Source organism: Acipenser ruthenus, chromosome 22, assembly GCF_902713425.1.
Source record: "Acipenser ruthenus chromosome 22, fAciRut3.2 maternal haplotype, whole genome shotgun sequence".
NCBI lineage: Eukaryota > Metazoa > Chordata > Actinopteri > Acipenseriformes > Acipenseridae > Acipenser > Acipenser ruthenus.
The window spans coordinates 8,975,899-8,989,764 of NC_081210.1; the positions used below are offsets into that span (position 1 = coordinate 8,975,899).

General features: G+C 37.2%; 1 protein-coding gene across 4 annotated transcripts in view; it reads right to left on the reverse strand.

The window, feature by feature from the left end:
- mad1l1 (mitotic arrest deficient 1 like 1) overlaps nucleotides 1-13,866 on the reverse strand; it is a 246,651-nt gene that overhangs the window by 174,040 nt on the left and 58,745 nt on the right. For all 4 annotated transcript variants that reach the window (XM_058995955.1, XM_058995957.1, XM_058995958.1 and 1 more), the window contains exon 11: nucleotides 11,528-11,672. In XM_058995955.1, the coding sequence (XP_058851938.1) occupies nucleotides 11,528-11,672 (145 nt within the window). The remainder of the gene's footprint in view (nucleotides 1-11,527; nucleotides 11,673-13,866) is intronic.

Below are 13,866 nucleotides of genomic sequence, written 5' to 3' on the forward strand. Positions count from 1 at the left end.
TCATAGAAAAACACAAGAAATGTATACTCATCATGCCTTCACAATTACAATACATGTAGCCTTTTAAGGCATTTGGCTTCAATTTATATAGAATAATATCACCTTCTCATCCTAACCAGAGTAGTCTAAAATTGCTTTCAGGATCATTATATTTGTAACACAGGAATAAAGATACGGATTGAAGTCTAATGACCCATGAGAAATTTTCTAGGACTTAATTCCTAACCATTGCACAATTCATAACATCAATTTTAAATCCATTATGTTTTTTTTAATTGCTGGCGTTGCAAACACTAGCCAGACAAACAGAGTTTCACCTGCTTCAATGGCAAATTCCAATCAAGAAATTACAGAATGTCGTTTGGTGTCTGATGTAATGTGCTGAAGTTTAAATCATAAAGGTGAAAATAATTTAAAACGATGGTTCTGATCGAGTAACATAAAATAAAAATCAGCTAGCACTCTATGTACCCAATGCTCTTCTGCACAGCTTGGCAAGGCAGCCCATTGTAGTCGGAGACAGCTTTAACAATGCAGAAGTAGTGGAGTAGTGGGTAGGGCTCTGGACTCTTGACCAGAGGGTTGTGGTTTCAGTCCCAGGTAGGGGACACTGCTGCTGTACCCTTGAGCAAGGTACTTTACCTAGATTGCTCCAGTAAAATCCCAACTGTATAAATGGGTAATTGTATGTAAACAATAATGTAATGTCTATATAATGTGAAATAATGTATAATGTGATCTCTTGTAACAATTGTAAGTCGCCCTGGATAAGGGCGTCTGCTAAGAAATAAATAATAATAATAAACAATGCAAGGACGAGTTACAAACGAGAAAAGAAAACGTTGCTGTAACAGTAACAATATTTACCAAGGCAGTATATATCCAGCCCACTTAAGTTCAAGTGCTGTTCTATTCCGTTATTCTTAGTACTAGATTTTCCTTGAGCCACATATTTAAAATGATCCGTTAGAGGCTTCCAGTCCCAGAATTCCCCTATAATATATATATATATATATATATATATATATATATTTATTTTAGTAGTGAATGTTTTACATACGAAAGCTAATCAGACAATTTAGGAGATGGCCATCTCAGATTTTTAATAACTGAAGAAATGCATTTAGCATTCAACTGCATTGCAAGTGGTTTTTTTGGGGGTTTTTTTTTTTTTTTGCAATGTTAATCAAGCTTAACATATTCTAGGAATGCTAAAGAGCCTGTTACATTGTTATAACTTATCAGATCATTACTTCTCATACTTATGTTGGATGGGTCACAAAGCACAATACAACACATAGCTCAGATCTTTTTTCTTAAGCTTTTACCAGTATTCTACACCAGACACAGCAATGCATTTCCACCATTACCGTATGGCTTTTTACCTCCTAAAGACCCAAAACCTGAATATCCTATACCAAAGCTGCTCAGCAAGCCTGGTGATGCAGTTATGGCCCTACCACGAGGGCACAAAAGGACCGCAGCGTCATTTGTCCTTCAAGCCTGCTGCAATCATGGACGTAGCGACCTTGAAAGTTAATGGTTACATTTCTATTTCAGGGAACCAGAGTTAAAGGGAGAAGGACTATGCTTGAACTGCAGTGAGTAGCCGGTCTGAACGGTAGCAAGCACCCAGATGTCCATGGTGAACTGACACCAATGCTCCAGATGGCTCCCTGAAAAGGGGCCCTGGGCCTCTGTCAGCAAACTCCTAGGGCTGCTCTACGGCTTGTGGCTTGGCTTCGGCTTCTGCCTCTGTGGTGGGCAGCGAAAGGTATTGTAAATTGGCCTCCACCAGCAGAAATTGTGCCAGACCGAGCTTCTCCGCATCATGCACCCTATAAAAAGGGTGTTCACAGACCGGGAAACAGCAGGCGCAGAGATCTGCGAGCACAGTCCTTTTGTGCCCTCTGAGTCTGTCACAGGCTCGCTGAGCAGCTTTGGTATACAATATTCAGGTTGCAGTACACATGCGGTAATGGTTACATTTCATACTTAAAGGAACCAGTTATTTGGTCAGTTCTTTTAAAAACAAATTAACACCGGAATGGGTGCTGTGAAATGTGCTGTGCCCGTGCCTGCTTCCAATTAACAGGCTCAAATTTATAACCTGTTTACTTTAAATCTTTAATCATTTTTGTTGTCATACAAAAGGACTGATGCTTGCTACTCTAAATTCCCAAACAATCTGAAATCAACAACTATTTAAAACAATAACGGAAAGTCTGTAGTTTTTACCCAATCCAGCCTGAGCAGTAATCTAAATGCAGCAGCCAGCTATTGATTCAACAAGGCTAAGTCATGTTTCTGTAAATCAGCAGATGACCTGTTATTCAAAACAATTTTCACAAAAGAGAATCATGATTGTTTCTTTGATTTAAATATTGCTGTGGAAATCATTGGGGATAGAAAGCTCTGCTACCAATACTTCACAGCTTAATAAGGAGACTTAGATTGGATTTCTCCTTTCTAACAGCGAGATATTGTAATTGCAGACTTGAATGGCTGGGAATTAAGTTGGTTAGCACCCAGGGATCACACACTGATGAACTATGACATTAAAACTATGCTATGGGAGAGAAAGATTTGTTTTGTACCCATGACTACTTACTGTAATTCCAATGACAATTCAATTATGTGAATTCAAAAAGGTAAATAATTAATCTTAAATATAATTTATTCTAGAATTTAAAAAAAACCTCTCAGGGTGGTTTAACAGATGTTTTAGGGTAACGAACACACAAACATTGGTAGCAACAGGTTAAGGCTGACTCTTCCCCAGCTCCAACATTAAATTCAACGTTGGGAAAGCACCAAGTTTCTACTATTTTATTATGTCACTGAAAAATAACCTGTTTTACAAAGCAGAATTAAGGTGACAAAACAGATATCTAATCAATTAAGTTTTTACTTTGAGATTATAGCGCTCTGCTTTATCTTTAGTTCTCTCTTTTTTAGTTATTTCAAGGACTTACGATAATAAAAATGTATGGATAAAATATACGTAAATGTGCAGGCAATTTGTTTGTCAGGTATACATGTGCATGCTGTTTGCAACGGGCTCTGCAGCAAGCTTAGTGTAAATGGGCATTGCATCCACAAATAAATTTAAGACAGTTGTGACAAAGCAGTTCTTTACCCATCTTATAAGTGTAAACACAGTATTGAATAAAAATACACATAATAAAAAAGGGTTAGTCTGGCTCTTGAACTCTTGCTCAGACAGACTGCCTGGCATTTACAAATAAATACATAAATACGTTCAGCTTCCATGGCTCGGCCGAGTGGAACAGATTAAACATTTAAGACAAATCAGTTTCTCCATTTTCAACTTTCAAAACCAATTGAAAGCAGCATGTGTTTCAGATGCAAGGGAGGAAATAACTGGCATAGCTTCAGCCCTTATAAAAGTTTACCACAGTATGTTTGTAGTTTGACCATGTTTCTCCCATGGTTTATACTATGCAATTAACATGGTTTACCTTGGTTTGCCATGTTTATTAGTATGCTTTAAAATACCTCGCTAGTCTTAATGCTTACCTATGCTTTACCACGCTTTTCACAGCACTTTATTACACTTTCGATGGTTTTACTATGGGAAACTTTATAAGGAGTGTGCATAGCAGCTTCTGCTATATGCTTTACTGTACAGTAAAACAAGAACAAAATAGATCTGTACACTTATTGTAGGATATGCTTATTTCATAATTTAACAATAATTAAAGTGCCAAAGTATTTTCCATTTTAAAAAGTAGCTTCAAATGTCAGATTGTTTTCTTACATTTTCCTTTCTATTTTATGGTGTTAAGAACCATTATGAATGGTTCTGGGTTCTGCAGCAAGTTATTGTTCTCTAAATCTGCCTTTACCTAACTTTGACTGCTGGGACTTCATAGTTCGTTTCAAATCATGCGACAACGTGGCTTTGGAGCACTGCTAGTCCCATCTATGATTACAAACACTCTAAAAGAGTAAGGGACAGGATAAAACTACAATGTACATTTGTTATTATTATTATTTGTTTATTTAGCAGACGCCTTTATCCAAGGCAACTTACAGAGACTAGGGTGTGTGAACTATGCATCAGCTGCAGAGTCACTTACAAGTGCATCTCACCCGAAAGACGGAGCACAAGGTGGTTAAGTGAGTTGCTCAGGGTCACAATGAGTCAGTAGCTGAAGTGGGATTTGAACTGGGGACCTCCTGGTTACAAGCCCTTTTCTTTAACCAATGGACCACACAGCCTCCTTGTTCCACTAAAATACAATCCTTCAACAGGTTTAGCCATCTGCATGCACTGTACTGAAGCAAACCTTAAAATAAATGGGTTCTCAGGCAACTGCATGCAGCAGTAGGTGGTTATAGTGAATAAGCACTGCATATAAAAGTAAACTCCTTTCTAGAACAGAATGGATGCAAGACAATGATATATTCCCCTCTAGCAGTTTTGATTATACCGTAATTATTATTTTTTTTTAAATAATGGATCAACTTAAACACTTAACAGTGAAAAAATATTTAAGCATATGGCACTGCTTTCCCAAAGGGCAAAAACACTTTAGTTGCGAATTCACTTTGATTTGCCTTATAAAAAGTATGAGAAACCTTATCAGTAGCTAAGCATATACAGAACAGACATGTTCAATTTCAGCTGCATGTTTAAACTGCTTCTGCTGCCATATTATACAAGGTTTTTTAATAACCTTCCATTTTATCACAAACATATGGCAGAAAAGGCAGCAGAAAGACACTGAGAACAGTCCGTTTGATACATTTTTAAATTGCTCATCTTACAGTTCCCCATTATTATAATAGCTGAGCTGTCACCCTTCTCCCTTTTCCTCAGACTGTTCTACATTAGCATGTAAATAGCAAGTGGATCCCTGGGTTTGAACATCCCTTTAATTAACAATAATCCGCTTTAAACCCGCAACGCAATCTGTTCCGACAGTCTGCTACACAGAGTTCCACAGCAGCCCCATCTGAATCCAGACAGCAAAACTCACAGGTTGAATACAATGACCATTTACCAGCAACAGGAAAGTCTGTGCTTAACCCTGAGGGTTGCATGAGGGATCCTGGAGCCTCAGAATTCTCCACACAAGTTGCAAGATGTACCTTGCCTGGCTGCAAAGTAAATTGATCTTTGTGAGCCAAGACGGATTCACATTAAAAGAAAAAAGCAGAAAAGCTGTCACTGTGTTTAAAGTCATTGTAAGAGGTTTTCACACTGAATAAAACAGTTTTTAAACTGGAGCTCAAGACATGGCTCCTTCTTACTGATATTGAAGAGCTATTTTTGAAACCCCTATCAGAGTGTTATTTTTTTTGCTTGCAATGCTCATTTCATGCAAAGGTCACAGTGTTTTGTTTTTCAAAACTGCTGCCTTAAGCTATTAAAGAATTTTTTTTTCTTCCATGAATGAAATTCACTGCAAGATTATCTTAATAAAAATCTTGGAATGTAGGCAAGATAAAAAAAAAAAAAAAACTATTGGATTCCATTATTTAACAAAATTGCTTTTAGGTCCATTCCACTGGCCTTTAGCACATAATATAATGGGGTTTGTCAGTTCATTCTCAAAACCATTAAAATGTATTTCAAATAAAAATGGTTTATTCCATTAGAACTAAATCAAAACACTAAGATATGAAGAGCTATGGATTACCCCACACGCTTACCAAAAGCATCCACTTCATTTATACAATACACAGGATGAAAGAGAATACATTCTTTTTCTTTCAGACTAAACTGTTTGTCTACACATACAAACCACTTTATACATGGAGATTTGCAGTATTCCACCTTTTAAAATAACACTGCATAAGACACACACATATATATATATATATATATATATATATATATATATATATATATATATATATATATATATATATACACACACACACACACACACACACACATACGTGCTCAAATTTGTTGGTACCCCTCCACAAAAAACAAAGAATGCACAATTTTCTCTGAAATAACTTGAAACTGACAAAAGTAATTGGCATCCACCATTGTTTATTCCATATTTAATAGAAATCAGACTGCTTTTGATTTTTTATTCAACATAATATTGTAAATAATAAAACAAATGAAAATGGCATGGACAAAAATGATGGGACCGCTAACCTAATATTTTGTTGCACAACCTTTAGAGGCAATCACTGCAATCAAACGTTTTCTGTAGCTCTCAATGAGACTTCTGCACCTGTTAACAGGTAGTTTGGCCCACTCTTCCTGTGCAAACCGCTCCAGCTGTCTCAGGTTTGATGGGTGCCTTCTCCAGACTTCAAGTTTCAGCTCTTTCCATAGATGTTCGATAGGATTCAGATCAGGACTCATAGAAGGCCACTTCAGAATAGTCCAATGTTTTGTTCTTATCCATTCTTGGGTGCTTTTAGCTGTGTGTTTTGGGTCATTATCCTGTTGGAGGACCCATGACCTGCGACTGAGACAGAGCTTTCTGACACTGGGCAGTACGTTTCGCTCCAGAATGCCTTGATAGTCTTGAGATTTCATTGTGCCCTGCACAGATTCAAGGCACCCTGTGCCAGGCGCAGCAAAGCAGCCCCAAAACATAACCAAGCCTCCTCCATGTTTCACTGTAGGTATGGTGTTCTTTTCTTTGAAAGCTTCATTTTTTCATCTGTGAACATAGAGCTGATGTGACTTGCCAAAAAGCTCCAGTTTTCATCTGTCCAAAGGACATTCTCCCAGAAGGTTTGTGGCTTGTCAATATGCATTTTAGCAAATTCCAGTCTGGCTTTTTTATGTTTTTCTGTCAAAAGTGGAGTCCTCCTGGGTCTTCTTCCATGGAGCCCACGTTCGCTCAAAAAGCGACGGATGGTGCGATCAGAAACTGACGTACCTTCACCTTGGAGTTCAGCTTGTATCTCTTTGGCAGTTATCCTTGGTTCTTTTTCTACCATTCGCACTACCCTTCTGTTCACTCTGGGGCAGATTTTCCTCTTGCGGCCGCACCCAGGGAGGTTGGATACTGTTCCATGGACCTTAAACTTCTTAATAATATTTGCAACTGTTGTCACAGGAACATCAAGCTGCTTGGAGATGGTCTTGTAGCCTTTACCTTTACCATGCTTGTCTATTATTTTCTTTCTGATCTCCTCAGACAACTCTCTCCTTTGCTTTCTTTGGTCCATGTTCAGTGTGGTGCACACAATGATACCAAACAACACAGTGACTACTTTTCTCCATTTAAATAGGCTGAATGACTGATTACAAGATTGGAGACATGTGTGATACTAATTAAAGAAACTAATTAGTTTGAAATATCACTATAATCCAATTATTTATTATCTTTTCTAAGGGGTACCAACAAATGTGTCCAGGCCATTTTAGAATATCTTTGTAGAATAAGCAATAATTCATCTCTTTTCACAGCTTCTTTACTTTATTCTATGACATACCAAAGGCATGCAAGTATACATGATAAAATAGCTCTTAATTTCATCACTTTTCAGGAGGAATGAAGCATTATTTCAATGAGCTGTAAGGGTACCACCAAATTTGAGCACGTCTGTATATATATTTATTATTTATTTATTTATTTATTTTATTTATTTAAACACTAAAGCTTTCATTTACAGATGGTTACGGCTGCATCGAAATGTACAGTTTGACCTTCAAAAGGTTTGGAACACATTACCGAAGGAAGGTTCGAACCTTCGATGGTACTCACTTGCATAATTTACTGGTGACGTCACCATAGCTACTTGTTTATATTTGATTGAAAATCATTTTACAGGTAATCCATATAAATAGAAAAAAAAATTCACATGTAGGTTTAGAAATACGTTATATAGAGCAGTAAATCATGTTTTTATAATTTTTTTTTTTTTTAAAAACACACGTTTATTTACATGTAATTGAAGATGTTTGCAATACATACAGTAATCTTGCATTGCACAACTGCAGCAGACTTGGGCAAAACAAAGCTTTATTTAACAGTCACCGTTCCAAGCAGGATATCAGTCACATTTTACTACTACTACTACTACTAAATATTAATACTAATAATAATACTAATAATAATACTAATAATAATAATAATATGAACTTGCACTTGTCAAGTGATCCCAAAACAGCAGAGGGGTTTCGAGACATTTCTTTCAACACTGCTTACGCAATACAACGCTTTGCTGTCGAGATGGAGAATGAAGAAAGGTTTGCTTCTGGATAACACGAGCTGGAGGGGGGAGGGACGGACGGTGCTCAGTTTTCGAAATTATTAGTGTTATCGTATATTTTGTATTTGTTTGTTTCAAACGTTCTACCATAGCACAAAAAAAAACAAACAGTGCATCGATGGTGCCTGACAAACCTTCGAAGGTTTTTCCCTGGCTAGCGAATGAACCTTTGAACACAGCCCTAGACGGTTAATGACGAGAGAGTTGCAGAGGACACTCCACTTTCTCCTTTTTACCCTAAAAGATGTAACCGTTACTTTAATTAAACACCTAATTTTGTCCATGTATAAAACAAATACACAGAGTTAGTGAAGTGGATAGAGAACCAAGCAAATGATATGCAGCAGAAACTCAATAATGAAATAGCAAAACATTCCAGAAACTAACAGTAAAGATTTAACCTGTGCTCTGTAACCAACAATACAATTAAAGCCATCGAGACAAGTCCAGCATGCATGTAACTCAATATCTAGCATTAATTCAATGCATGTGACTATGTAGCAGGATTAATAACAGTGGGGCTCCGAGGTGTAAAGAGCAAGACTATTTAAAAATAATTGAACATTTACATCAAAGATAGTAGGTCGGTGGGATCAATAACACAGCATTCATTGCATTTTGCAAAGAAAAGCAAAAACAGAGACTACAGAGAGGGGGTTTTAACACAAAGGGGCATATTTAAAATCAAGGACTTTACTACATTCAGTTGTCAAAACCAAACATTAATAAAAAGGGTCAAAATCAACATTTTAATTATATAACATACCACAGTAAAACACTAGTGTTATGGCCTCATTTACACTACAGTTTATTTAAAATGTGAGTTGCTTTATTTTTTTGCATTGTGGTTCATTTGCACTAGATGGTTTGTAGGTAACCGTGAAGCCAAATGCAAATTAAGAGCAGACACTCTTTTGAGGATCCACGACATTCAGTCTGTAGAACCTAGTAAAGGTATGGGGAGTAGCCCACACACTTGACAGATGCACCCTGGAATAAAGCCCACAAAAGTTGCCATGCCCCTAGTGGAATGGGCAGTGAGCTTTTCTGGAGGGGGCACGTAGACCAGCTCATAGGCAGTCATGACTGTCTGCTATTCATTTGGAAAGCCTCTGCTTAGACAGGGCTTGACCATGGGATTTAGACCCATAGCAGACAAAGCCTCCAACTTTTCGTCCTGTCAACGTAATATGCCATGAGCCCGCACTGGGCAGGCTCTCTATCAGACTGGAAAGGAGGTATATGGAAAGCCTCCAATTCCACAGGCTTGTTGACACAAAATGCCGAGATCGTCTTCGGCAAAAAGGCAGAAATGGTACGGAGCGTAACCTTAGTCCTGGCCTCTGTAAAAATTTTCAAACTAACAGTTTATTATATATCCTTCTGCTTTGGAGACAATGTAGTCCCTCAAACAAGGTTGTATTTGTGGTAAACATTAAACTGGAGGTTTTCAATGTTTCCATTTATTCTAATTAAAATGAATGAAGTCTCCGTGCTGGTCTCAATCTCTCCATAAACAGAGCTGACATAATTATTTGTTTATTTAGCAGACGCCTTTATCCAAGGCGACTTACAGAGGCTAGGGTGTGTGACCTATGCATCAGCTGCAGAGTCACTTACAATTACGACTCACCCGAAAGACGGAGCACAAGGAGGTTAAGTGACTTGCTCAGGGTCACACAATGAGTCAGTGGCTGAGGTGGGATTTGAACCGGGGACCTCCTGATTACAAGCCCTTTTCTTTAACCACTGGACCCGCAATGTTAGCCTTGTTAGTGACAAAACATTTAAAAATGCCAATCATGTATTTTTGTTACTAATGAAAAGATACAGAAAAGGAGGCAAAGACAAAGTTCACTATCCACGCATTACTACCGCTGATCTGGAGAAGATGTACTATTAATTGTGAAGCGTTCTGAGATGATTGCTTTTTTAAGGGCGCTATACAAAATGAAGTTTATTATTATTATTATTATTATTATTATTATACAAAAATACAATCTTGGCATTATTTTTAAATGCTTGGTCACTAACAGGCTATCATCGCGGTTTATGTCAGCACTGTTTACGGAGCCGAATTACGCACTGAAGCATAAGATTATCGTAACGGACCATTCAGATTTTCAAGACTAACTGTTTATAAGTTGATTTCATCAAATCAATAAAAACATCAGCTGCCAAGCATTTGTTTTCTTCGATTTCATTAAGTTGTTTACTTGTTAAATCTTTGTGTCTCTTGCTTTTTATTTTTTCTTGTCCTGCCTCTGAAAATGTCATTCATGTTTAAAAACTTTAAAAAGACCTCTCACGAAAATGAGTATATTATTTATTGCGAGTTTAACATGCTCTGTATTGATAATTTATTAAGTGAACTGTGCTTCGGCAAAAGTTCCGCCGTGCATTGTACAGTGCTATATAAACTGCACGGTAAAAAATCCTCAACAGCCAATCAGCGTGCAGCATCCAAACATTCAGTTTTATAAATAAAGATTACAGCTGGAGATTCGTAGGTCCGACTGTGCGGATACCTCATGGGTGCATTATAACTTCACAGATTATTAATTTGCACAAACACATTTCTGATGCAATTATCAATTGTTTTATTTTTAATTTTTTTTTTTCTCTGTAAATTCGTGTTAAAGAAAAAGTAAACTAAAACCATTCTTTAAAACTCCAATAAAAAATAATAATTCAGGTGCTCCGTACACAAAAAAAGTTTGAGAACTACTGCTCTAAAATAGACTGCGTCACATCTCTGGTCCTCAGGGTTACGGTGGTCTTCCACTACAGTGTCTCCTAAAATGGGTACCGGGGATCCCTAGAGGGATCCCCATGAGATGGTTTCAGGGGCCACATCTCATACTGAAAGATTCTCTCTCAAAACACCCCAGCACTGGGGTACATTTACATTAACACTGTGATTTGATGCCTGGCTCCAATATGCATGTATATATTCATTTCCTTGTATTACTTGTATTGTAACACTTGAAATGTATTTGCTTACGATTGTAAGTCGCCCTGGATAAGGGCGTCTGCTAAGAAATAAATAATAATAATAATAATAATAATAATAATAATAATAATAATAATAATAATAATAATAATTTCCAATGCAAAAAAAAGTGTGTGTGTGTGTGTGTGCGCGTGTCACAGTTCCATGGATTCATTGGGTGATGATCTGTCAGGATGTCTAATTTCATGGGGGCCTTGAGCCAATAAGTTTGGGAAGGCCCGTGCAACTACATCCCATATCATGCAAACACACAAGACTATAAGGTTGAAACAAGCTTCCTGAAGCACACTGTACCTTGGTAAGAAGTAGAACACGTTTCTGTAGTCTGCGCACCAGGGCATCCTGCTGCTCGCGTTTCTTCTGTTCTTCCAGGAGCCTGGTGCGAAGAGGCAACACCTCACTCTGGAGCTGGTGACGGGCCTTCTCCAACGCCCGAGCACTGCGAGAGGAGACAGAAAGGTTAGGACCGTGGAGACAATGGCATTAAGTAAACCCTCCACAAGTAATAAACTAAAAGTAGAAGGATGAAAACTGAGGCTTTAAGCCACAATGGGAGGAAGAGTTTGCTTTCACTGAAAACAGTGGTAAACATCTGCACCAAATTGCTTAAACACAAGGCAAGCAACTTCAAAACATCACTATGAAACAAATCACAACAAACGTATCTGAATATGCATGTTTAAATGTTATATTGCAGGTCTAAAATGATTATCCTTACATATATCGTCATGAGCAGGTACTGTAATAACTTTCAAAATAAATCGTGCATTTGTCATTCACAAAGCTCTCATGGGAAGAGCTTGTCAAAAATAATCCTTACAAAAATGTGCCTTTTTATGTGGTGTTTTTGGTGAAATCAGAGCAGTCATTATATTATGCTTCATAACTGAATATATTTTATTTAAAGTACTGTATGTAATACATACAGTATAAACAGAAAAGAAAAATCACCACTGTTACAGGTTTAATAAACTGTAGATCTACAGTACAATAAAATTTACAGAAACTATGCAAGGCTCTGCAATATGATATATATTCTTTACAGCCCATTCTTTGCTTGATCAGGGTGAAGAAGGCATTATTTAAATTATCAATAGCATTATACAATATTGCAGTTCTTGCAGAATATAATTTAAAAACACCAAAACCAAAAAAAAAACAACTATTCTTTCACATTGGATCGGCAAAAAATGATATTTAATATATACTACTATATACATTCTGGTTGAAATGTACTTAGAATTACTGTTTCAAACTGTTGCATTGCTTAATGCATTTATTTGGAAAGAAATTATTAGGCAATGTTATGCATCAAAATGAAGGGATTTCTTTTTCCAACACATTTTTGCCGTATGCAAAAAGAGGTTCTTAACATATCTGCGTACAACTACTGGGCATGACAGACTGAGCAACCTTTTGGTTACTGCGAGCCAACCTGACAAACTTTCCAAAATGAAAGCGAGATGCTAGCCCCTTTTATTTTAGTTTATTCGTGATTATCTGTGTAAACGTGTTATTTAAAACTAGGCCTACGTATTTCTACTTTCGACATGCACAAGAATGTGATGCTTATTTAGCAGTTTCTGTTAATTGGTTTACTTCATACAAAGTGTCATTCTTTGTGGAAAGCAGCTGTCCTTGTGAAATGTATCAAACTTATCCTCAAGGTTGCAAGTATGTATCAAGTCTGGCGAGATGATGTATTTGGATACACATCGACCCACTTAAAACACAAAACACTGCGACCGTAACCTTACACTTACCACAAAGTGAGACATTAATGGAGCAACATTTGAGTTTGTTAGTGCCCTGCTTTAAAAATACATTTGGACAAAGCACGATCTCGTTTGTAAACTAGCCCAATTACTACCTGTTTTTTCTCATTCATGATGCTATTTGGGACAGAGAATGTTCAATGCACAACTTTCCCACTTCATTTTCTTATTTGCGTCAATTGAGGTTGTATCTTTGTAAATGTATCTTTATTTGAAGTTTTATTTTTTCCTTAAAATAGGTGGGAAGTTTGGGCTGCATCCTATTTTTATTTTAAAAACAAAAAATGTGCATCACTCACAGTAACAATTCGAATTTACCATTTAAAAAAAAAACACAGAACCAACCAATCACAGAGCAGTACTCGCTCTCCAAAAACCGTTACTGAGGAATTACCCTCCATTCCTCAAAGTATGCCGGTCTATTCAGCACAGCGCACTAGCTCTTCCATTCTAATCCTTTACCATATTAAGCAGGGTCTGGTTAGAACGAAGTTCTGTAATTGAATACTGCATGAGCTACTGGCTGGCTACCCTGTTTTAGATGATCATGCAGCTGAATAGCTCAAGAGGGCTAACTTGAGAACTCCAGATTGTTCAAGGTACAGTAGCATATAAACATTACTGTCTTAAAACAGACAAGAGTGGATGTGTGCTACCATGCTGAAACTGACTTAATCCCAGGTCTACCAGGAACAGTTGGCACCCACAATTAGCCAATAGAGAATACAGAAAATGACTGCTTTCAAAAGATTATGAGATATAATCTCAATGACTTTCAAATAAAATGCTAAACCAAACACTGTTTAAGAAAAACAAAAAGCTAGAAGCAGCCAATGATTAACAAGAAAAGTCCTGCTT